The sequence below is a fragment of the Macaca mulatta genome, chromosome 5 (assembly GCF_049350105.2).
Source record: "Macaca mulatta isolate MMU2019108-1 chromosome 5, T2T-MMU8v2.0, whole genome shotgun sequence".
NCBI classification, from domain to species: Eukaryota; Metazoa; Chordata; class Mammalia; order Primates; family Cercopithecidae; genus Macaca; species Macaca mulatta.
In genome coordinates this window covers 122,622,688-122,648,403 of record NC_133410.1, presented here as the reverse complement: position 1 = coordinate 122,648,403, position 25,716 = coordinate 122,622,688, and the positions used below count along the sequence as shown (strand labels likewise).

The 25,716-nt window shown below is 38.1% G+C and overlaps 1 protein-coding gene across 50 annotated transcripts in view; it reads right to left on the bottom strand.

Moving 5' to 3' along the window:
* Positions 1-3,581: 3,581 nt before the first annotated feature.
* ANK2 (ankyrin 2) overlaps positions 3,582-25,716 on the bottom strand; it is a 695,731-nt gene continuing 673,596 nt past the window's right edge. For 20 of the 50 annotated variants that reach the window (XM_078002190.1, XM_015139094.3, XM_028848712.2 and 17 more), the window contains 7 exons: positions 23,947-24,078; positions 22,231-22,374; positions 19,593-19,878; positions 17,624-17,915; positions 13,924-14,007; positions 13,648-13,812; positions 3,582-5,864 (listed from right to left, as the gene is read on the bottom strand). In XM_078002190.1, coding sequence (XP_077858316.1) covers positions 5,850-5,864; positions 13,648-13,812; positions 13,924-14,007; positions 17,624-17,915; positions 19,593-19,878; positions 22,231-22,374; positions 23,947-24,078 — 1,118 coding nt within the window. In that variant the 3' untranslated portion in view covers positions 3,582-5,849. Of the gene's footprint in view, positions 5,865-9,255; positions 9,348-12,144; positions 12,328-13,647; positions 13,813-13,923; positions 14,008-14,483; positions 14,577-17,623; positions 17,916-19,592; positions 19,879-22,230; positions 22,375-23,946; positions 24,079-25,716 lie in introns of all 50 variants that reach the window. The other 30 variants (XM_028848711.2, XM_028848714.2, XM_028848708.2 and 27 more) reach the window with 5 other exon arrangements.

Sequence of the window (25,716 nt, the reverse complement as noted above, 5' to 3'; positions counted from 1 at the left end):
TAGACTTTTAGCTTCCAGGACTGTGAGAAAATGACTTTCTGTTGATTAAATCATCCAGTTTGTGCTATTTTATTATGGTAGCCCTAGGAAACTACTACATTAATCTGAACACAAATTGGATTGTTAGAACAATAGACTCGAAATTGTCCCCCTGACTCTTTGAGGAGAAAGGGTATACCATGGTGGTTCTCTAAGGCTCCAAGGTATCACCTATCTGTGAGTTACTTGAAAAATTCACACAAGGCACCTTTCATCCAGAAGTTGCTGCTGTAGCAGTGCCATGTAAGTTCTGTAGCATAGCCTAGACGAGGTCTGAGTTCTGATCAACAGCCAGGAAAAATGGGCACAATGTGTATTTTTTGTGGATATCATGATTCAGTTGTTTCTGCACATCATAAAGACAGCCAAGGTGTCCACAGCCACCTCCAGTGAAGCCTAGGCCCTGCCCGCAATGCTCTGCAGCAGCTGTGGAGGGCTTGCTGGTAGTGGGGGCACAGCCATTCAGTAGGGAAGTTTGAGTGACTCTCTCCAATTCTGTAGTCAGTTTTGACAGACAAGGGGGAAAAAAAACACCTCAAAATTGAGAGTGTGGGGGAAGAAAAAGGAATGGAAACCAGAACTCAGTTATAAGGGCCTGTGATGGTTAATACTGAGCGTCAACTTGATTGGCTTGAAGGATGCAAAGTATTATTCCTGGGTGTGTCTGCGAAGGTGTTGCCAAAGGAGATTAACATTAGAGTCAGTGGGCTGGGAAAGTCAGACACACCCTCAATCTGGATGTGTACCATCTAATCGAGCCGTCAGCATGGCCAGTATATAAAGCAGACAGAAAAATGTGAAAAGACTAGACTGGCTTAGCCTCCCAGCCTACATCTTTCTCTCACACTGGATGCTTCCTGCCCTCTAACATTGGACTCTAAGTTCTTCAGCTTTGGGACTTGGACAGGCTTCCTTGCTCCTCAGCTTGCAGATGGCCTATAGTGGGACCTTGATATCGTGTGATTTAATACTCTTTAATAAACTCCCCATATATATATATATCTCCTATTAGTTCTGTCATTCTAGAGAACCCTGACTAATACAGGGCCCATTGAGGAAACAAAAAGAGATCCTGAAGAATCCTTCCTCTGAATGGGAAGTGAATCGAAGGGCTTAACTGACAACATCCCTGTGATTCCCTAATAGGAAAAGATTAACTGTATTTTCTAACCTAGAGGGGTAAGCTAATGCCTTTAACACCTACCCCGAGGCTGACTCCTACATAAAGAGGCAGAGGGTCACAAATGGGTCCACAATGAATGGACATCAAGGACACTTGGGTGACAGGGGCTCTTCTACACTAAAGAGTGACAGAGAGGCCAGGGCTGCCTGCCCTTCCCTGCCTGGAGCAGTGAGATACATCCAAGGCTAGTAGCAGTGTCTCCTATTTTACTGATGAGGAAATTGTTATCCAGTGGGTAAACCTTTACAAAGTCATGGAAGGGGGCTAGATAGAGCTGGACTGATTCCACTCCAGGTCTTACTATAAGATAACACACTTACCAATTTGTCACATTGCCTCACAGAAACATTTCATGAACTAAACAACTGAAGGTCTCCAGTGACTGAAGACATCTCTTGAATTATTACATGTACCACTGTCAAATGTCTCTGTTTACCATAGATGAAAGCTCCATCCAAAGTCTATTCATATGCACTGCTTACTTCATACTGTGGAGCTAATTTAAAGCCAGGGAGAACTTTTGTTTTTTCCAGAAAGCCTGAGTGTAACCCAATAGGAGTATTTTAATTTCTGTGCAGGACATCACCACCCCCATCCCCGCCACACAGATACCTAAAAGATTTTCTTACTTTGGTGATTCATTCTATGATTGTAATTCTAGCTTCAATTCGATTAGAAGGAGAAATGATACCTTAACTGAAGGAAGGAGCATATAGTTTTTAAGCAGAGGTGGCAACCAAAGACATAGACTTTGAAACATTTTCTTTTAGAGCATGATGAAAGCAAGCAGTTCATTTTTATTCTGTTATTCAGGAAAACCTCATAGTGATTTTGGTTCTCACTAGACCTACGTTTAACTTGTCTTTATCTGATTTATTCATTTGCCTGACTACTTGCCCACGCCCAGACTCTTCATGCTGATATAAATCAAGTGACTCCACGAGCAAACTAATTTCAAATTCAATTCAAGCCTGTTTCAGAGTGCTTATATGTCTCACTTTCACCTCTTTATGACTAATACAAGTGATTTATGAGTTGTGCATAATCTTCTCTCAGTCTGGAAGTTTCCCCCACCCTACCTTTAAATATATTTCTGTAAAACGGCATATGAGTCACTAAAGTTCTTTTACAAAAATGGGTTTTGCACAGCAAATAATTAAACATGAGAAGACACTGAAACTTCTCTGATGCTTTGATTTCCTTAATGAAACCCAAAGTTACACAAGCCCAGAGTTGCTCTAAGTAGAAAGTACAGTACATTAAACAAATGAGAGGGAGAGAGATGATCACACAGACACTCCTACTTTGGAATTATTTTTAACTTTAACTGTTTTCTTTGAAAAATGTCAAGTATAATTGGTATTTTAATTTCAGAAGACCTGTAAATCCACCAGGGATAGAAATCAGATCCAGTGAGCTTCCCGTCTCATACCAGGTAAGATTTGACTAAAACCTACTTAATTTTTTTTTTTTTTTTTTTTGAGATGGAGTCTCGCTGTGTCTCCCAGGCTGGAGTGCAGTGGCCTGATCTCAGCTCACTGCAAGCTCCGCCTCCCGGGTTCACGCCATTCTCCCGCCTCAGCCTCCCAAGTAGCTGGGACTACAGGGGCCCGCCACCACGCCTGGCTAGTTTTTTGTATTTTTAGTAGAGACGGGGTTTCACCATGTTAGCCAGGATAGTCTCGATCTCCTGACCTCGTGATCCGCCCGCCTCGGCCTCCCAAAGTGCTGGGATTACAGGCTTGAGCCACCGCGCCCGGATCATGTCTTGTTTTGTTTTTACTGTAAAAAATATTATAGCAACAGTAAAGGGATTTTTCAAAAAATGAAACAAAACTCTTCAAACACAACTGATTTTGATTTTGCATAGTCCTGCCCTGTCTTTATTTATATTAATATATCCATTTAATTTTAAATTCTCAGGTTCTAAGACAGAAAGAAAACTCCAGAGCCAACTGCTATTCCCAAAGGCAGAAAGTGTTTAGTGACAGCCATGGCCTCATGAGAGAGGACCAAACCAGTCTTGCTGTGCTGCCAATCGCACTTGCCCTTTCTCATCTCCTGCAAGTCCCCAAATTCCTATTTTGTTTCATTCAGTAGTGATCCAAAACAAAAATCCTTATTTTCTCCTTTTGCATAACAAGAACAATAAAAATTTCTTGAGGGCAGAGGCAAAATCTATTTATCCCAGTGCTTAATCCAGTGCCAGGCATATAGCATATTCAGCAACTAAATAAAAACCTTAAGAAAAAAAGCAATTTGTGTCTTTCTGTTGGTTTCAAATCTAGCTCATCTTTTTAAAACCTCTTATTCTCCTGAAATCACAGATTCGTGATAAAGAAGAACAAATCACTGTTGCCACATTTAACACTTGTACATTTTATTTAATTAAATCAGCCATTGTACACATTGCAGCTATGTATTGTTAGTGTTGTATTTTTTTTCCATTAACTAATACATGCCCTCATAGATATATTCAATTAGTGTTATCACCATGGGAACAAGATGCTGATTCGTCAACTGAAAATTCACTTCTTCTCACAGTATTCAAGTTTTTGATAACACAGCAAAAATCAAAATCAAAAAAGGGTGAATAACCATTATGTTGTTACACAGACATCATCTGCACTGCAAATAACACAACAGAAATGCTTTTCTTGAGCTCCAGTGAAGGTTTTGACAAGAAGGCCATAGGGTGTCTCAAAAAGTTTCACCATCGGCCTCTCTTATTTTGGCTGCCAAAGAATGTTTCATTTCCTATCCAACTGCCAAAAAGTGCTAGCATTTGAGGCTGGGGAGATTTGGCTTGTGGGAAACCTCCCTCCCAGGAAATTTTTTCTCTTGGCAACATTACTTTAAATGATGAAGTGCCATTGTTTGTCGCATTTGTTTTTGACATTCGGAGCAATGAGTCATTTTTGCACAACAGGAAAAGACCAGATAATTGGAAAATGTTCAATCCCTGGAGGATAGACTCTGTCCTTTTTTATTTAAATTTCATCTTCATTGAATATACTTTTCTTTAACAAATGACTGATTCAAAATGTATACTGTTTATATGAATATATTTGTGAATATATATATGTTAAAATGCTACACAGCTTCAACCACTAGAGGAATAGGAAGAGGACATGGAAATTACTCAGATTGTTACAGTCCCTTCTTTGAGACAAACAAACAGAAGTGCACAAATGCACTTAAGAGTTTCCAGGGGAGTGTGGATTTCAAATAAATAAACCAAAAATTTTAACCAAAACCAAATTTTCAAGGATTTCTCAATCTCGTCTGCAAGCTGAAAAACAGACCTAGCTGGAAAGTGAAAAGTGCTCACTCAGGGTAAAAAGAATGGAAACAATTAATGTGATTAGAAGAGGGGTTTGACCGTGGTCTTGATTTTTAAATGCCACATGCAGGTATTAGAGAAGATATAAACCTGAAAAAAAAAAAAAGAAAAGAAAAAAAAAGAAAAGAAACCACTCCAACATACTGAAGGAGTTTAACCTTTTATGTAGTGAGTAAATCTTGTTTCCAATGAATTATCTACAGTGCAGTGGCCAGAAGAAAGTACCACCAGTAAGACAGCGTGGTTTGCTAAAGCAGCAATGAAAACTGGAAAACTACAGTAGTTATAGCTTTTAAAATACCCTGCCAAAACTTGTCCAAAATCTAAAGACCTGAAGATGCTAGAATGCCACACAATGTAGCTGCTAGCAACTGAATACCCCATCGTTTCATTGTGTGGCCTCTGCTCCCTTCTCCCCTCCCTCAGAGTGGCTGTTGGAGAGTCCTAAGCCATGGCTGGCCAGCACCAGCAATACTGTCTCAGGACAGTTCTGCAAGGCTGTTAACCCACCTTTAACTGGGAGCAGTGGCTACTCTGGAAGTTCTAAGGACATAATAGGTCTGAAGTGCTTCTTTTGCAGTAAAACTATATTATCACTCGATTGTGTTAGCAATATCTTAATTAACCATTGTTCAGCAATTTCTAGAGGCCTTTTATTCTGATGCCCAGTGTAGTTACAATAGGCAGTGGTTTTAATTTTAATATGTTGTTCATCTGAGCATTTCAACTATATACATTGTACATAGATATCCCTTGGAAGGATTCCTATATAGTGTCACTTGAAGAGGTCTGCAGGTGAAGTTCTTCTGATCAATGGATTTTCATGGATCTTGTGCAGAAGCAAAGAACAATGGAGGTGGCCAGTTCCCAGGTTAGCACAGACACAACAAAGTATTGGATACAGCATCCAGTATGAAGGATGCCATCTTTGGTCACAAATTAGCTTTATAGTTAAAGAGGATGGGGGAAAACTAAAACAAAATGCCGTATATTTGCTAACAGTGGAAATGTCGGGGTATCCCATTAATTAGGCCAGTTAGGTCACTCCTCTACTGAAACAGGAAGCTGCATATTGAGTGAATGTGTGGTTTCTGGTGTGAGAACTGGGCAGCCCCTCACTTGGCCTCTTGCTTCAAGTCCTCCTTGCAGAAATGCCGAAGGAGCTGCTGGAGATCGCGCTGGAGGTCGTCCTGGTCTAGTGCTTCTGGTACATCCTCCAGGTGCTCCAAGTCAATGCGTTTTCCATGCTGGTCCTTCACCACAGCCCTCTTCTGTGTAATGGCTTTACTCATTGTTGTCCTGGAGAAAAGCAGACAAGAGAGAATTACACTCTTTTCACTGCTAGAGGGCAGCTGTTAGGTATGAAGGTAACCATTACACCGAGTACTTAACGTATTACCTTTAGATATTTCCACACCAAACTATCAGCATAACAAACTATAGATATCTTTTTATGTCTTTCTTTTAAACACAGCTCCCCTCTCTAAAATGATTCGTGAGATTTTTTTAAAGAGTGTTTTGGAACAACGAGTATTTTTTAATTCTTTAAGAAAAATTTTAAATAAATGAAACCATGCTTTAATTTGATCTTCTTGAAAACTAACCATAAAATCATCCATGGTTTGATTAAGTAGCCCTGACTTAATAGAGTTTGGTTCATTCTGAAATAGTACCACAAGTACCTTTTGACAGGCTAAAAAAAAAAAAAGTGTTTAATTTATTTGAAACACCTTAGCTGCCAGCTTAAACCTCACAGTCACACCCTCACCCAAACTTCCCAAAATCCTGTTTTCAGAGAACTTTTCTATGAGGCATCGGTCTTTAAAAACTAAAATATTAGTCTACCAATATATAAGAAGGTGGCTACCAACTAAAGATGATCTGCCCAGCTCTCTAAGGCTTCATCTGGAGATGGTGGGGGAGGAAAGGGAAAAGAGAAAAGCCACTGAGAGACAACTGCTTCCTCCGGATTCTCAGAGTCTCACGCTTGTTGCTCATTCTGTGTATTTCTTGCCATTTAACAGTCTGTTGTTTACTTGCCTCCCTTATAGACTGGTGGTTACTATAACTCCTTTTCTTGAGACAGAGTCTAGCTCTGTCGCCCAGGCTGGAATTCATTGGTGCGATCTCGGTTCACTGCAACCTCTGCCTCTCGTGTTCAAGGGATTCTCCGGCCTCAGCCTCCTGAGTAGCTGGGACTACAGGTGCCCACCACTACATCCGGCTAATTTTTTGTATTTTTAGTAGAGACAGGGTTTTGTCATGTTGGCCAGGCAGGTCTCAAACTCCTGAGCTCAGGTGATCTGTCCACCTTGGCCTCCCAAAGTGTTGGGATTACAGGTGTGAGCCACTGCATTGGGCCAAGAGCTGTAACTTTTGTATAGTCATACTAATTTTAAGTCATACTAATATTTTCCTGTAACTGTACTTAAAAGTAATTATATTGTAATTTGCTCATTCTCAGCTCTTTTCACTTTCTTCTTCTTCTTCTTCTTCTTCTTCTTCTTCTTCTTCTTCTTCTTCTTCTTCTTCTTCTTCTTCTTCTCCTTCTTCTTCTCCTCCTCTTCCTCCTCTTCCTCTTCTTTCTTCTTTCTTCTTCTTCTTCTTCTTTTTTTTTTTGGAGTAAAGTAAAAGCAAGTCTATTAGGCAAGGAAGGGAATAAAAAATGGCTACTCCATAGGCAGAGCAGCCTTCTTCACTATATACTTCTAAATGCAGGTTCTCATTCCACAAGTATTTGATGAATGTGTTTTATGGGCCAGACACTATTATTATAACAAATAAGGAAATTGAATCTTAGAGAATTTTAGCAATAGTCCAAATAAAAAATAACAGAGTTAGCATGAGTGGGGCTGAGAGTCAAAGATTCCAGAGCCTGAGTCCCCATAACCATACACCATGCATCTTCACTTAAAACCTCCGTAGGAAATGATCAGTTTTTGTAGCTTTACCCAGCATTTTCCTTATAGGTTCCCAGTGTTAAGAAGCTGGAAGTTCTGCCATTATCCAATACCTCTATGTATTTGTTACGATCATCCTGATTTTTAAAAAATAACTTACTTCAGCCAAAATACTTTCAGCTTTTTTTGGACATCCTTGTTTCCGTCTTCCTTCTTCCCTTACATTCTTCTACTCTCCCTTTTTCTTTAATACTATATGAATTGTTCTGCATCTGGAAGCAGACTTAAATTTGTTCTTGCTAATGAAAAGGTCAAATTTGATTCCAATGATTGAAATCTGATGTTTTCCTAAATATTCAGCAACCATTTTTTTTTCTTCAAAAAGGCACATTTCTAACTATTTCTGCTAAGAGTTAGTAGAAGCCCTTATAGCATTGATGCCAGGGGTTAAGCCTCCATTATAGGCCATTTCATGATATTCTGTGCGGGCAAATGTAGGCCAATGTGTTTCTGAATATACACATGTATATGATGTCTTTAACAATGTATATAAAAAAGCATTGTACATCACAAACAGAGTTCCGTAACTAACTAGCTTCCACAACTAACTAGCTGTGGGAACTCTATGGAGTTGTCTATATTCCTGGCTTCAAAATCACCAGCCATAATTGAGAACTTTGGATTAATTGATCTCTAAATCTATTCCAGTTTGAAGAGCTCATGATGTTAGGGTATGTGTGGATTATGTGGTTTCATCTGAATAATTGAATAAAAGACTAAAAGTTGAGAGTATAAAAGGCATTTTATCCTTAATTCACGTAGCATTTTTTAAGTTCTGCGAGAGCAATTACACTCTTTTAAATTCCTAGCTGCTGCTCTTTTCCCATTTGATTGGAGAGTGGAATTGTGACAGAACCTTTAATTTTGCTGTTCTAATTATTATGTTCTAAAGGCTTAAAATAGTTTTGTAGCATACTCTGAATGACAATCTTTCTCCCCTTTTCAATGAAGTGAAAAGCACGATGGTAACTTGGATTTCCATTGTGTCTTTTCACTGAGAAGCTAAGCACATTTTATTAATCTCAATACTTACAGTGCTGTTAGAGGACCAGTGAGAAGTGAGAGTAGATCTATGGAACAGTGCCCAACTTTATACATCAAATCCGTAACAGAGACCAGGGCAGACCAGTGTGCCTCAGAGTCAGCCCCCTTGTATAAGCATAAAAATGTACTGCTTACTGCTTTCATGACACTTGCTTAACTCACTAAAGCCCTAGGTTTCAGCATTGCTAGGTACATTCGTTTCATGGGTATCAAACTCATGCTTATGTTATTTGCCACTCACATGCAGAATCATACAGCAGCCGTTAAAAGAAACCACATACCATTCAAAGTAATGATTTACTAAGATTGAGCTGAATATAGCTGGTCACAAAATTAATTTGTGATCTATCAATTAGATTCTTCTTCCTATGCTCTCTGAATCTATCAACACAATGGAATACCAGCAGGCTGGCTTCAACTAAGTTGATGACTTGCTAAAACCCAAGGAGTCAGACTGTATAAGCTTGAGTCTCATTCTTGCTATGACTTAGTATTATGTTTAAAGTATCAAGAGGATACTACAGGGATGACACTTTGATAGATCCAGTACTTGACCAAAGCCTTATGATACAGGCAGTTCTCTATCCGCTTTAGGGTAGATGTAGGGATTCTCTCCTTCTTTTCTTAAAATTGGAAAAAATTTTATGGTGTTAGTTGGCAAAGCATCACCCCATGCTAACCCAAACCTTTTAATTATTGATCCATCCTCTTTCAGGATTTCATTCTCTACTAAACTGGGTAAGTGGACTTTCATGTGGCTACCTGTGTAACTCAAAGCCTGAAGTAAGAAGAAAAGAAAAGACAAAGCTCATCATAAACTACAGACTTTCAAACGATCTATTGCTTTGCTTTACTCATAGTCAGTATGAAAATATATACATGAAAGGATAAATAAATACAATTCCTAGAAGCAGATTTAAGTTTGGAGTTTTATTTAACAAGTCCTTCTAGTTTCTCTCATTTGTGTGGGAGATTTGTTATTTTACTTTACAAAAGCTGCTAGCTAATATCCATATGGATTGACTTTCAATTTCTTCCTTGCTTCACCCAACTCCTTTCTACAGTGGAGATTTTAATGATAAATATAATAACCAGAGGCAAAAATAAGCAAACAAGGCCCAAACGGTATAACACAGATAATTCATTTTTGACCATTCAAGATTGCTAGTTGTCAAAATGTGAAAACTGAAAGTATTTTTAAAAGTTTGCTTTTAATACTCCAATGAATTCATATATGATTTCAATATATATTATGAGTATAGTAGAGGACACACATACAGCATTTAGTGTCAAAATGTTCCAATAGCGAAAGTACTTTGTAGATGTTTGCACATGCCCAGGATCCCTTAGTCAAAACTTTGGGACCAGATGTGTTTCAAAATTTAGATTTTTTTTCCCTTTTGGATTTTAGCAAGGTAATATAATGCATATGCAGTCACATGCTACATAATGACATTTTGGTTAAAAATGGACTGCATATATGACATGGTCCCATAACATTATAATGGAGCTAAAAAAATTCTTGTCACCTAGCAATGCTATAGCTGTTCTAACTTCATGGTGCAATGTATTACTCAGATGTTTGTGGTGATGCTGGTGTAAATAAACCTACTAAGCTGCCAATCATATAAAAGCATAGCACATACAATTATGTAGGGTACATAATACTTGATAATGATAATAAATGACTATGTTACTGGTTTATGTATGGTAAATACATTTACTATGTATAGCAAATACATAAATCAGTAACAGTCACTTTTCATTATCAAGTATTATAAAAGTGATACTTTTTATCACTATTTTAGAGTGTACTCCTTTTACTTATTAAAAAACAGTTAATTATCAAGGAGCCTCAGGCAGGTCCTTCAGGAGGTATTGCAGAATAAGACACTGTTTTCTTAGGATATGACAACTCCATGTGTTATTGCTCCTGAAGACCTTCCAGTGGGACAATATGTGGAGGAGGAAGACAGTGATATTGATAATTCTGACCTTGTGTAGGCCTAGGCTAATGTACATATTTAGGTCTTTGTTTTTAGCAAAAAAAAAAAAAAAATTCTTAAAAAGTAGAAACAAATAATACATTTAAAAAATTAAAAGCAGAAAAAAGTGTATAGAACAAGGATATGAAGAAAAACAATTTTTAATGCACCTGTGCAACGTGTTCGCACCTTAACTTGTGTTATTACAAAAGAGTCAAAAGTTAAAATAAATGTAAAAGCTTATAAAGTCAAAGTTACAGTAAGTTAATTTATTATTGCAGAAAGATTTTAAAAACTTAAAGGAAAATTTAAACATAGCCTAAGTGTACAGTGTTTATAAAGTCTACTATAGTGTATAGTAATGTCCTAGGCCTTTACATTCACTCGCCACTCAGTCACTGACTCACCCAAAGCAACTTCCAGTCCTGCAAGCTCCATGGGAAGTATGCTATACAAGTAGAACACTTTTAATCTTTTATTTTGTATATCTACTAAACCTTTTCTATTTTTAGATAGGAAAATACTTACCATTGTGTTATAATTGCTTACAGTATTCAGCACAGTAACATGCTGTGCAGGTTTGTAGCTTAGGAGCAATAGGTTATACCTTACAGCCTAGGTGTGTAGTAGGCTATGCCATCTAGGTTTGTGTAAGGACACTCTACAATGTTCACACAATGACAAAGTTGTCTAACGATGTACTTCCCAGCACCTATCCCTGTCATTAAAACCCACTTATGCCTAGTGAACTCTAGGCATGTGGAAGTTATTTATATCCTACTGCTCAAGGTCATCACCAAGGTCTGATTTTTCACTCATGCAAAAATTTTAAAAATTGCAACCTCTGGCATAAGTGGGTTAAGCGATGCATGACTGTACTGTATAATACTAACACCCCAGAGGAGGTGAAGATGACATCCTGCAATCAAACGCATTTTTATATCACTAAACATTCACTCTAGGTAGAATAAAAAAGCTTCATGTCAGAATAGCTCTATGCCAATTTATTTCAAGTTTTACTTCCAAATTAACTTACAAAATTTGTTTTGGTTTTCAGAATTTGGGGATTTTAGTAAGAGTTTGTGGATCTGTTACTGTGGACCCATTTTCTAATTGTTGGAAACCAGAACTTAAATAATTGTAAATGCTTTTAAATTTTATGGACATGGAATATATCTGAATTTTCTTTAAGGTCTATCACAGATAATATCTGAAAAGATTGGCTAGCAAATATAATTTGCAATGTCTTTATTTCTTTCCCTTATTAATTGACAAAGCAAGACACTTCTGTGACTTTTAAACAAGATGTATAATCAGATCCCAGCTCCAGAGATTCTGAGTCTGATTCGTCAGAAGCAAATCCTAGTTATCTGGACTTCTAAAAGCTGTTAAGGTGACACCAGTGAACACCACAGTTTGAGGAAACATTGCTCTGCAAGTTATTCAAACAGGAGTTCTACCCTCTTGAATTATTCTGTACCTTTCCATGAATTCATGTATGGAATTACACAATGACAAACGATTTTCTTTTCAAATGCAAAGCAACATAAAACACACACACACAAAGACAAAATGATGATGCTTCTATACCTCTTCAAAGTCATCTTTGGCTGAAGGAAGATCAGTGGCTAAACTAGAATCCCCCAGATGTTTCTCCATCCTCTCTCCACGTACCACAGTTGTTTTAACAACTTTGCTGACTCTACGGCCTTCCACTGGCTCAGCCTGAAATTGTGAGGTACTGGACAAAATGCTGGGCTCACACAAAGTGACCTAATGATCGAAGGACACACAATAGACAATGTCTGATTGCCAAATGTAACTATGATGAATTTTTTCTATGTTAAAAAACAAAGGACAAAACTATAATGTTACATACTGGCTTTCCAAAAAACAGCAATGGGAAGCAGAGTTAGAAAAAAACAAACTATAACCTATTGGTAATATGTACATCATGACTGTATCTCCACAACACCAAAGCAAACTTAATTAGTTATTTGAACAAAAAGCTATCAGTTTTGTGAATAAGAAACTGCTCAGTGTAATACAGACGACATAATATGAAAAAACTCTTCTCACGTTTAAATAATTTCTTTTGGTATTATGAAGATAAAATGAGCCCCCAAAGGAGGAGCTCTAAAAGCTATGAGAAACTGAAAAGTAGATTTCTAGAGAATCTCATGTGTATAATATAAAATTTTGAGGATGTGAATGAATGGAAAATAGTGAGAATTTCACAAATTGTTGTCGAAGCAAGTAAATATGTCCCTGAAAGAGGGAAGTAAAACAGAAATAAATAGAAGTATAGATTGCCAGGTGCAGTGGCTCATGCCTGTAATCCCAGCACTTTGGGAGGCTGAGGCGGGTGGATCATTTGAGGTCAGGAGTTCAAGACCAGCCTGTCCAACATGGTGAAATGCTGTCTCTACTAAAAATACAAAAATTATCCAGGTGTGATGGTGGGTGCCTGTAATCCCAGCTACTCAGGAGGCTGAAGCAAGAGAATCGCTTGAACCCGGGGGTGGAGGTTGCAGTGAGCTGAGATCATGCCACTGCACTCCAGCCTGAGTGACAGAGTGTAACTCTGTCTCAAAACAAAAAACAAAAAGCTAAAAGGATAAATCAAAGAGTTTCTAGATCCTGATTTTAGTCACTCTGCAATGCAGAAATCTGAATATCAAATATTTATCTAGAGTGACTTTCAGAAGGCTGGTGTGCCAAGCAGGCACAAGCCCCACAGTGCATTTCTACACAGTCTCTCCACAGCGTACTGCTTGCCCAGCAAATAGCATTGTATTCTTTCAAAATTTGACTTTTGGATTTCTGCAGTGGTCAACCATGAATTAAATAAAGAATAGATATTTTTAAAAAGACCAAACAAAAACAATGAGTATAATGCCTAGAAGTCTCCCTGATGGCTGTCTTAAAATCACACAGAATCATGAAAACAAAAACGGAACGTGCAACTAAAAGCAAACTGCCATATAAAAGGGAGATGTGAGGAAAATGTGAATAAACAATCTCATTCATCTTTTTTGAGTTCTATTTTGTTCCTCTCCATAAAATGGGTTTTAGAGAATCAGGTTGTCTCACCTCTGACTGCTCGATGTCACTCTTCAATACAACACGCTTTATAACTTTGGAATAGCCATCCCCTTCCTCGATGTTGACAGGTTCCTGTGGCATTCCCTGCACCGTAATCTCTTCTTTCTCTGTGCCTTCAGAGGATACGTACCGCCTAATGATTTTCCTAGTAACCTGAAATGTATTTCATTTGTGTATCTTATTTTTGTGTGACAGTACCATGGAATTGATACATTTTAAACAGGAAGTTTGTAATCAAGCCTGTTGGATTATACTAGACAATACCTTCTTTACCACGGTGTGTCCATGCTCATCAATGTATTCTTCTTCTGTGACTGTTTCTGGGGGTATTTCGGGCATATCGTCTCCCTAAACAGTTGAGAGAAAAGGGTCACTGCACTGTTTGGCACCAATTCTGAGGAACTACTCCCAAGTGCTTCTAATGTGAGGAATGTTAGAAAACCAAAGGCGATGTTGAGAAGCATTGCTGAGATACAAAATCCTGTCAACTAGTTTGTTTAAAAGAAAAATGCAGGTGGGTAATAACATGCTTAGGAGAGTATGACCAAAGTTAGATCAAACTTCAACAAAAATAGTTAAGCGAGAGGTGAGGTGGGTGGAAGTGAAGAAGCCAAGTCTTGCTCTTGCTTGGTGGCTCTCTTGGAGGAAAGCTGGAACCACTGAGTTTCTTTGCAAACAGAACCTATGAGCATTAAGGAGTCTGCTTTTGAATGGCCATGCACTACCTAAGGAACATGCCAAGCCTTCATTGATCCAGGCTGATCACTCTCTAAGGGTATGGGGACAGGACTGTCCCTGACGTGCAGTAATTTAACAGCGGGTACCTGAATAATCACTCGCCGGCGGACAACCCTGGTAGTTACCATCGCCTCCTCATCTGAGCTGGCCTCCAGCTCCCCTAATTCCTCTGTTAGCTCCTGGTGGAAGCATGGAAGCATTGCTTTGTTTAACATGCTAAGGAATGACTTCACTACTGGTTTCTTCTTTAGCTTACATTGTATTGTGAAACTTTTATTCACAGAGTCTTCGGTGGACACGTTGGTAGAGGTGAAAACAAGTATGTGCTGGTCTCAGACATCAACAAAAATAGAGTGTTTTGGTTTCTTTTGTTTTTTTGTTGTTCAATGAATGAAAAAAAATTCTGGAATTCTGAGAGTTGTTGGAGAACCCATCTGTCAAAATCTCTCCAAAATAATAAGCAGCTTACTCACGTGACTTTTTTTACTTAAACTCCTAAAAAAAAATGCCTGACTGTAAATATAGAACCTAAGCAGTTCAGTAAACACTTATGAGCCACTGACGCTTGTGCTTAGGCTTGGAATTATTCACCCAAAGGTATAGGAATATCCCCTGTTTCTAGCAGAACTTTTTGCAGGAAGTCAAAGTTTCCTGTAGCTATTATCAAACCAATAGTGCATCTCCCTGGCATCAAAAAAGGCAGACTCTGAATAATATTAGAATAATTTTGCGGGGAAGTTGAGATAAAGTGATCAATAGTATTTTAGGGCTCTGGCCAAAAGCCAGAGATAAAGCAAAAAACATAATTTTAGCTTAGCACATATTACCTTAGGAGTCATATATTGAATTACTGTTCCCTAAATAAATTTTGTTTTTAAAAAAGACAAAGCTCAAGTAGATCTACTTAACATACTGTAAAACTCAAGTTATATGTTTACATTTGTCTCTGCTAAAGGAAGACATGTAAATTCTAAACCAAATTATGTTTTAAATATAATCAGGAATCTACTGCCCAGAAATATGGTTGGCAAGAAAAGTGATTAAAATTGGATGCCCAAGTTAGGGTTATGAGAAATAAGGGTCCACACGGGAAACTTACAAGAAATGCCTGATACTCATCAAGAATAAGTCGAACAGGCCTGTATAAATTATGTGAAATTCAGAATGATTTACACAAATGTATTCCTTTAGTATAGATTAAACATATGTATTATCCAGATAATTGTTTCAAGTCTAACTTCACTAAGCCTATGGATTCTTAGGCTAAATTTGGTAACTTTTAGCCCAGATAACATGTATGAAACATTTTTAGTAGTACTCATTCAAGCCAAGAATTTGAGAGATGAATAATTCTATGCAAAAGCAAACTTGGAATAAAAATTCATTCATGGCATGGATTTATTATTTAAGAAAACTGCCAAAAATCAGGACACAGTTCTCATCCGCCTGGATCTTTCCTAGTTTTAGTTATGATTTCAGACAATTCCTAGCAGCAGATCTCATTCTTACAGTGAACAAAAACACATGTGTGTCTTCAACCCAAAGATATGCTATTTCATTTTATTTTCCCCAAAATTTCAATTATTTCACTTAACTCTTCTTTTACTGCTAAGCTGCTCGAAAAACACTTTGAAATATAAAGTGTTTTTGAATTCTATTACTTTTTAAAAGAAAAAACAATATCTAATTTAATTTATATTAAATTAAGTTTAATTCAAACAGATTCTCATACTTTTTTTGTGGCTGAGAATCCTCTGGGGAGTTATCTAAAAGGCAAATTCTTGTTCTCTCTCCCTACGCTGGGATTCATTCTAATTCAGGATTTCTGAGAAGGGATCAAGCTCTCCAATCAATTCTGAGGTATGTGAACTATATAGACCATATTTTGAGAATAAATGGTTGATTAATTTCTTTTTTTTATTTTTAAAATTTATTAATTAATTAATTTATTTTTTTGAGACGGAGTCTTGCTGTGTCGCCCAGGCTGGAGTGCAGTGGCCGGATCTCAGCTCACTGCAAGCTCCACCTCCCAGGTTCACGCCATTCTCCTGCCTTAGCCTCCACAGTAGCTGGGACTACAGGTGCCTGCCACCACACCTGGCTAATTTTTTTGTATTTTTAGTAGAGACGGGGTTTCACCATGTTACCCAGGATGGTCTCGATCTCCTTATCTCATGATCCGCCCGCCTCGGCCTCCCAAAGTGCTGGGATTATAGGCATGAGCCACCGTGCCCGGCCAATGGTTGATTACTTTCTTAACATGGTCCCCACCCCTTTTCACAATTTTAAAACTCACTTAATGACAAAGGAAGCGCTATGAAATATGCCACTGTCAGGCATTTGTACATTTAGAAACTGCTGTAAGTTTAGGTACAATGTTTTTTTTCTCAGTCATTCCCAAAATAAATCTTTTTTTTTTTTTTTTTTTTTTTTTTTGAGACGGAGTCTCACGCTGTTGCCCAGGCTGGAGTGCAGTGGCGCGATCTCGGCTCACTGCAAGCTCCGCCTCCCGGGTTCCCGCCATTCTCCTGCCTCAGCCTCCTGAGTGGCTGGGACTACAGGCGCCCGCCACCGCGCCCGGCTAATTTTTTGTATTTTTAGTAGAGACGGGGTTTCACTGTGGTCTCGATCTCCTGACCTTGTGATCCGCCCGCCTCGGCCTCCCAAAGTGCTGGGATTACAGGCTTGAGCCACCGCGCCCGGCCAATAAATCTTAAAAAAAAAAAATCTAACTTGGAAATCATCTTGCATCTAATGAGAAAAATTTATATTGGCAGCTAAACCCCACCCAATATCCACAGTCTGCGTGCTCATCACCTGACAGGCCAGAGATCTAACAAGCCTGCTGGTCCCAGCACATCCCATGGCAGACTTACCTGTTGCTGTTAATCTCTGCCACCAACTTTCATGCCCAACTTTACTAATTTTGAAAAGCTCCTCCAGATATATTGTTTCACCACCGTGTTCATTTTTCTTAGCAAAAGACTTTCCAGTGATAAGATCAGGGCTTATGATCAAATCACTAGCACTGGAACTGTGCACCATTTCTTCTAGATTAATCGACTCTCAGATTTTAAAAGGGATTGAGGATTTCCATGTGCCAGGTTAATTAATTTGGTTAACTTTTTTGTTTTGAAGTGAAAAAAATAAACCATCAGAGAAATGGAAACTGGAAGATTTGTAGCTTTGTTACAGGTGGGCGAGAAAGTGGAGAGGAATGTCTTACCTTTTCAAAAGCTGCATCTTCATCGAGTCTTTCACGGGTCTCTGGCTGGTTATCGGCAGACTCCACTATTACGAGGCTGGTTTTCCGCGGAGAGCTCTCCTCTCTGTGCTCTGAGGGCTCTTCGGGTTCTTGTATGATGGGAGAGCCTCCCCGCTCACTGGATGTTGGGGTCTGGAGGTACAGCCTGTCCTCCTCTGGAGGGGTGCTAACTTCCTCAGGTGTCTTGCTGGGAGAGCCAGGTACTGTCGTAGCCTTCTGAGTCTCTGATGCTTCTGTTCCTGGAGTTGTCACACTGGAATGAAAAAGTCAAATGAGACTTCAGGGACATTTGCATTTCACCTCCCGCTCAAGCAAGCAAATTGAAAGGTAAGATGGAGCTGGTTTTTCCATAGTCTATGAAAGTCAAAATAGTTTTTGTACATTTGGCCAAGAAAGGCATTTGAAGAAAAATAATCTGATGAGATATAGAGTTGTAGCTCATTGAGATCTAGCACTGGCAGAGAGTGATGTATTATTCTGAAGATGAAAATTATCCTAAAATGTATTACAGTTACCCAACCTCTACAATGTATGTAAGTTATAGTTTCATCTTTTCTTTTATAACTCAAGGTGATATTGAGGATGCAATGAATTTTACATAAGTATTTGTAGATAATAAGGCTTTTGAAGCAAGGATCAAAATTTGGCAGAATTAAGTAAATCCCCATGTTAATATAGTTATCATAACTATAAATACAAGGAAATTCTTATTGTACCTCTGAAAAACTGTTTCATTTAATAATAGAGGCATCTGTTGACATGGAAACATTTTTCATTGATAGTCTGGAGTTACTCCAGTATAACTTTGATAACCTCAACTGCTAATTAAGATTATTTGCCTTTTCTGTGCCTTCTTTTGGTATTTAGTGCAATCTATCACTCCATAGATATTAAATGCCTAAAATGTCTCTCTCTTATCCTCTCCTCTTCTTCCCATCTTTTCCTTAGTCCTTCTCCTTCTTACTTATATTTTCTTTATGCTCACCCTTAAAACCTACAGGTTGATGGGGCAAGGGTGGCTCAGTACAAGAAAAGATAATTTCATTACCCATTTCATCCTCTTCTCATGTCAGTGACCATAAAACTTACCAAATGACAAGTGAAATGCTTTGATACAATCTCATGACACCCTGTTCTCAGACTTCAGGTTTAGGGATATGTTGGCCTTTCTCACAATTTGTTTTCTTTTTCTGGATAATCAATGTCAATTACACAACTCTTTCTTCCTTGGCTTCCATAAAGGCTGGAATTTAAATTCTGAGCTGAATTAGGCTCTGCAGCTTCCTTCAGCCAGAAGCTCTTCATAAGACTTATCTTTATTCCCACCCCAACTCTATTCCAACACATTTTAATAGTCTTTTATTCTATGTGGCTAGTTTGCATTGCATTTATATTTTTATGGCTAGTCCCCTCATATGCACCTCATGGTGCATTGGTTGAAATGCACCATTGGCTGTGGTAGCTACATCATCACTGATCACACTCCTAACCAGCAATGGCATGATGAGCTCCATATTTGAAGTGTTACAGAGAAAATGAGGTGCAGCAATATTATGTCATAGCTGTGTCATCTACAGGGAATTCTACAGTTTAGATGAAGCATTCATAAACACACTTTTGACCCTGTGAGATGAGTCAAGTGTGTATTATTACTATAATTTACAGATGTGGAAATGGAGATTCAAAGCACTTAAGGACTTGTTCAAAGTCACAGCTCTGGAAGTTGGTTCTTGTAGGTCTGTGCCCCAAACACTGTCACCATTATGTCTCTTACATGTTAATGCTTTTGTTTTTCCTTTAGCTCTGGCACTTGTGATTGGTAGGGTCATTTGAAAATTATTTAAAAACTAGTTATGCTTATATATGCCTGGCATCCACATTAGCCTGTTTCTTTGGTATTACATTTGACAGGCCTTCTTTGGAAACTCACAAATATTCCTGCCGATATTCCAGAGATGACTCTTCAGGCAGGTCTTGCATTTTCCCTGAGAAATCTTGTTGAACTTGCTCCTTGTGAGTTTGGGGAAACAGTGCTGTTGCTGAGCTGTCCCCTTCAGTTTTGGGGATGCCATCCTGAAAAGTGGAATAACCAACAGAAATGTCTTCCTCTGAGACGATAGGAGGGTGATCGCAGGTCTCGCTTTCTTTAGAAAGAGCTTGTTCCTCTTTCTGCTTGTGCTGTGCAGTGCATAACTCCTCTTGAAGTACCGAGAACCCTAAAGGGAGAATTATTTAAGTATTTAGTTGAAGCTTACCTATATTGAATGGATATTTATTAAGTAACTACTATGTGTTACATCCTGAGATGGGCTGATGGATTACAAAGACGAAGAAGACACTGCGTCCGCCTTCAAGATACTGATCATGTAGAAGAGTCTATGCAAGTAAGAGTCAATTCCAATGCAGAGCAACTGGGTCATAGGTGCCAGTCAATGAGTGTGGGAGCACCTAACATGAGGTTAGAATTTGGAAAGAAAATACAGAGTGTGTTACATGCCAAGGAGACGTAATGGTAAGTGGGAATGGACTGAGATAGTCAAAGCACAGAATCTGAAGAGTAAGAAGAGTACAGTTAATAATCATCATAACAAATAATAGCTAATACATACTGAAAATTTATTCTGTGTTAGGCACCGTTCCAAGTGCGCTGCAAGTATTAACTTGATTAATCCTCACTCTAGCCTATGAGGATAGTACTCTTTTTACGTAGAGTCTTTTATGACAGGCTAAGGAATTTCATTATATCCAGGGAAATGAGGAGTCATTGAAAGATGTTTAGCAGAGGAGTGACTGGCATTCATCTATTGACTCACTTATTCAACAGATATATATTGAGCATCAACTACGTAGTATGTGCTCCTTAGATGCTGGATATATAGCAGTGAACAAGATAGAAAAAGCTTCTGTCCTCACTGAACTTGCATTTCTGCAGGTATATATTTATGATAAATATTGGGAGAAAAGCAAACCAGGATAAAGGCAGACGATAAATGGGGCTAGTATTTTAAATAGACTTGTCAGGAAAGGCTCTGCTTAGGAGGTGACATTTGAGCAGTGACCTAAATAAAGTGAGAAAAAGGTATATGTTGATCTGAGGAAAGAACATGCTAGGGTGGAGGAAGCAGAAAATACCAGGGCCCTGAAACAGGAGAATGCAGAGGAATGGCAAGGAGGCCAGGCGTGCAGGACCAGTGCGATAAGGAGAGAGGTGGGAGATGAGGACAAGCTGTGAGGCTCTTGCCCAACACTAAGATACATCATCATTCATATCCATGAGAAGTAAACTGCCACAGAAAAAAAAAAGTGAGGAGAAACAGCCAGTAAAGTAGAAAAAAAAAAAAAAAGAAGAAGAAGAAGCGAGAATGTCATGAAATTTAAGTAAAGAAAATGTTTTAAGAAGAAAGGCTTCACTATTCATGCCAAATGTTACTCAGTGGCAAAGTAAGTTGAAGAATGAGAACTGCCTGCTAGACTTGACAATGAGGAAACAATAGGTGAATTTTATAAGATTGATTAGAGTGAATTACAGAGAGTTTTAGAGAGAATGGGAAGAGAGGAAGCAGAGACAAGAAATTCAGACTATTCCTTTAAGAGGTTTCCTATGAAATGGATGGAGTAACAGCAGTAAAACAGGGGGGACATATAGGGTAAAAGGAGTTATTTGCTTTGTTTTGTTTTTAAAGATGGGATCTATTAAAGCATGGTTTAATGCTGTTGGGTATGGTCTAGTGGTAGGAAGCCAAAATGGATACTTGCAGGAATGGAGTCCCTGATTGGGTAAAAGGAGATGAAATCTAGTATAAAACAAGAGATGATAGCTTTAGCAAAGTGAGGAAATTTTATCTATTTTAATAGGATGGAAGGTAGAGTAAGTACATGCATTGAGATGCACTCACATTGGTAGATTTGTGGTGGAAAAATATAGACATTTGCTTCAGATTATTCCTACATTTTCTAAGAAATAGGAAGCCTGGTCATCAGCTGGGTATAAATAAAGAAAAGAGACAGTGTTGGAGGTTTGAAGGAAGAAGATAACAAGTAAAATAGAGATAAGAGAGAGAGAAAAAAACAAAACAAAACAGTGTTAGAGACCACAAACGAATGAGAACAGGTTAGGGAAACTTTAATACTGAAAATGTGGTAGGGCCAATGGCTGGAGGTCCCCGAGGGTCTGAAGCACTGTCGGTGCAGAAGTAAAAGAGGAAATGTACAGTCACTGGTAGTGATATAGTCCTAGTTGTGAGCCTAGAAACACGTGGCTAAGGTAGCATAAAAAAATACAAGTGTAAGAAGTGCCACCATGGAACTGAGGAAAGGGAATTCAATGGATCATTTTGTTATCTGTGAAATAACAAAGAATGAGCATGAAGTGGAGGTGGGAGGGTGTGTAAAACAGGGAGGAAAGCTTCAGGGTAGCAAGGAAAAGAACATATGATCACCATAGGCCACGGTCTCCCTTCTGAAAAACAAACAAACAAAAAAAGACAGTAGGTCCAGTGCCTCAATTAACCACACACAGACACAACATATACACACACACACACATAGACACACACACACAGTTTGACCTTCACTATGATCCAGTGTAATGGTCTGTTCAATTTCTGCATAACTATGACTGATGCGCTCCTGGAGAGGTTCCATGTTGGTCTCCATGAGATGAACAATATCCATTCGGTTGATCTTGGTGAGACATTCAATGAGGTTCGTATCTGACACATTAGAGAAAGAGCATTTATTACTTCTGAGAGGTACTCTTAGAAATCTCTTTCACTTAACTGCCTCACTCAATTTTTGATATCTGTACAGAAAAAAACAATCAAAGCTTAATTAAAAGTCTTTGTAAAAATAAGCCAACAGACAAAAGAGATATGCATATTTTAAAAAGTGGCACAGCATGGGCACAAGTCCTAAAAGTAGAATCGTCAGATAACATGCAGGACACCCGCCATACCTGAATTTCAGATAAAAAACAAATACTTCTTTAGTATAAATATGCCCCAAATATCACATGGGACATGCTTATGCTAAAAATGTATTTGCTGACCACTTGAAACTTAAATTTCACTGGGCGTCCTTCTGTTTTTATTTGCTAAATCTGACAATCCTACTTAGAAGAATGTAAAGAAAAGGAATGATAAATATAGACTGGATGTTATTTATGAGTAAAGGAAGCAGAAACAGAAGGTAATGCACTACCAGTGAAACAATGCTAAATAAAGCAATTGTGTCCACTTATCAATATTTTAAAAATATTGCGGTTTGAATAACATTACTGTTAGAAGTGACAGCTGTTATTTAATGCTGTTCATACACATATTGTGCAAGAGTTTTTATGCAACATGCATGCTTTAGAAGTGACAGTAGCTTGTTCTCATTTGCTTACAGTAGTTCACTAAGTTCTCACTCAACATCATTGATAGATTCTTAGAAAACAATGTTCTGGTCACAAAAACATGGCCAAACTTCAAAATAAAACCCCAAATACTTCTAATATTAAACACTGAAGTGAAAGTGAGCTACACATACATTTAAGAAAGACTAGTAAACACAAATAAGATAATTATTCAATTTTTGAGGAACCAGTGAGTGATGGCGGTCATAGTGGTGGTGGGGTTCAATCAAGGAATAAATCTTCGCAAAGTGAAAATTGTAAGGAGCACCTCCTCCCACCATGCCGTTCGTAAACAAACAATAACAAATATGGTGGGCTCATTGAGTACTTTCCTAAGGCATCATTTATTTCATGCACTTGTATAATTATCATATACTGTACACATTTTTATTTGACAATAATTTGTATTAATTCATTCATTCTTTTCCCAATCCCCTTATTCAGTTCAGGGTCTCAAGTGGCTGGAACTTAACCCAGCAGCTCAGAGCACTTTGCATGGGAACCAACCTGGGAGATGATGCCATCCCATTGCAGGGGGCACTCACACACACCCACACTCACTCAGACTGGGATAATGTAGAAACACCAGTGAAACTGATATACACATCTTTGAGATGTGGGAGGAAACTGGAGTACTGGGGAAAAAGCCACATGGACATGGGGAGAATACATAAACTATACACAGACAGTGGCCTTGCTGGGAATTAATTCTTTTTTCTCATCAACGTTATAAGGAGATGACATTGAACAAAATGATATTACTCAAGGACCTGCTGTACTGTAGATTAATGGCATTTGCTTCTTTACTGTTTTACTGAATTTGCAAGATGCGGTTGTTGAGCAAGACATGTCCAACTTTAGCCCAATACACATATAGTTCCCCACTTACCTGTAGCGTGTTTCCCATCCCTCTCTAGCCAGTACTTCAACAGTGCATGACTCTGGTCTTGAAGAGAGTTGGGATTTTCAATTCGAATTTGATGAATTTGCTCCTCAGTGAAATCCAGTTCTCTTGCTAATTCTAGAAGATAAAATACTACTTTCTAAACACAGTAACTTCAAGGTTTCAGTCTCTACACCTTGTTTTGTGATTTTGTAAAATCACAAAATCATGATGTGTTCATGATTGTGTTCTTTATATTGTGGTGTGAGTATTTGGGTTCTTTAATTTCTACATATTAGAAGTGACTCTTAAGTGCCTTTGTTCTTCTAGTACTAATTGTGGATTTTTTTCCCTAAAACTGGGTATAGAATTGATCACTGCATAGTGAAAATAAGTATGAGGCAGTGATGATAAGATATGCATAATTCAGGCCCATTTGATTTCAAAATGCAAACGAGATCATTAATACTTGCTTATGCTTTTAAGCAAGATAATGGAAAATAAATGAAGGATAACAAGAAAAAGAAAACATTTCCCCCTTTAATTAACATAAATGATGTTTTTGAGTATTATAAATCCTGTTTCTGGATACTTTGATAAATACTAGCTGTAGCTATATTATGGTGGTTGGATAAATGCCTGTCTTTGACTTCATGTCAGGTGAATAAGAGGTTGAGGAAGCATTAACTGATCCAGGGAAGAAGACACAAAGTTTTCCTTTGAATTCTACTATTAACATTCCATATAGGTTGGGTGGGCCCAGTAGCTCATGCCTGTAATCCTAGAACTTTAGGAGGCTGAGGTGGTAGGGATTGCTTGAGGCCAGAAGCTCAAGACTAGCCTGGGCAATATAGTGAGACCCCATTTCTACAAAAAATAATTTTAAAAAATTAGCTGGGTATGGTAGTGTTTGCCTAAGGTTCTAGCTACTCAGGAGGCTGGGCCAGGAGGATCACTTGAGCCTGCGAGTTTGAAGTTACAGTGAGCTATGATTGTGCCACTACACTCTGGCTTAGGCAACAGAGCATGATCCTGTCTCAATAAAATAAAACAAAACAAAACAAACAAAATAACAAACAAAAAAACCATTCCATATGGATGCTTATACATTATGGGGTGTGTGTATGTGTGTGTGGGTGTGTAAATGGGGTGACTTCTTTTGAAAGCAATTTGACAATATCTTTCAAAATTAAAAATATATGTATCTTCTTCCCAGCAATTCTACTTCTAATATGCCCTATAGATATACTCACAAAAATATACCAAAGCACAAGAATATTTACTGCCATCACCAGGAAACCACCTAAAGCCCATCAACAAAGGCCATTGATAAAATTATGGAACCTCCATATAGTGGAATTAAATACCCTCTTAAAAGAATGAAATACATATGCATATGTTAACACTATTTATGAGGAATATTATTCAGTAAAACTTTTCTTACTTTTAAATAATATAGGCACTGTATACTTTTTCTAAAAGCATGAGAAGGTATTAGCAGTTATTTCTGAGGCACACGGCTAGAAGACAGACGTAGGTGTGAGAGTCATATTTACTTTTCATTTTATGTCATTCTATATGGCGGTAGGATGTGAATTTTTACCAAATATATACATATTGCATTTACTATGTAGGTATGGATACAAAGATATTTAAAGAGCAAAATAAATAATTCTGAATGTTATCTAGTAAGTCAGTCAGGGATAGTTTGGTATCATTTTCTTCCCTAAATCCCCAAATTAGTTAAGTCTGATCAGTATGTAAGAATTACTTTAA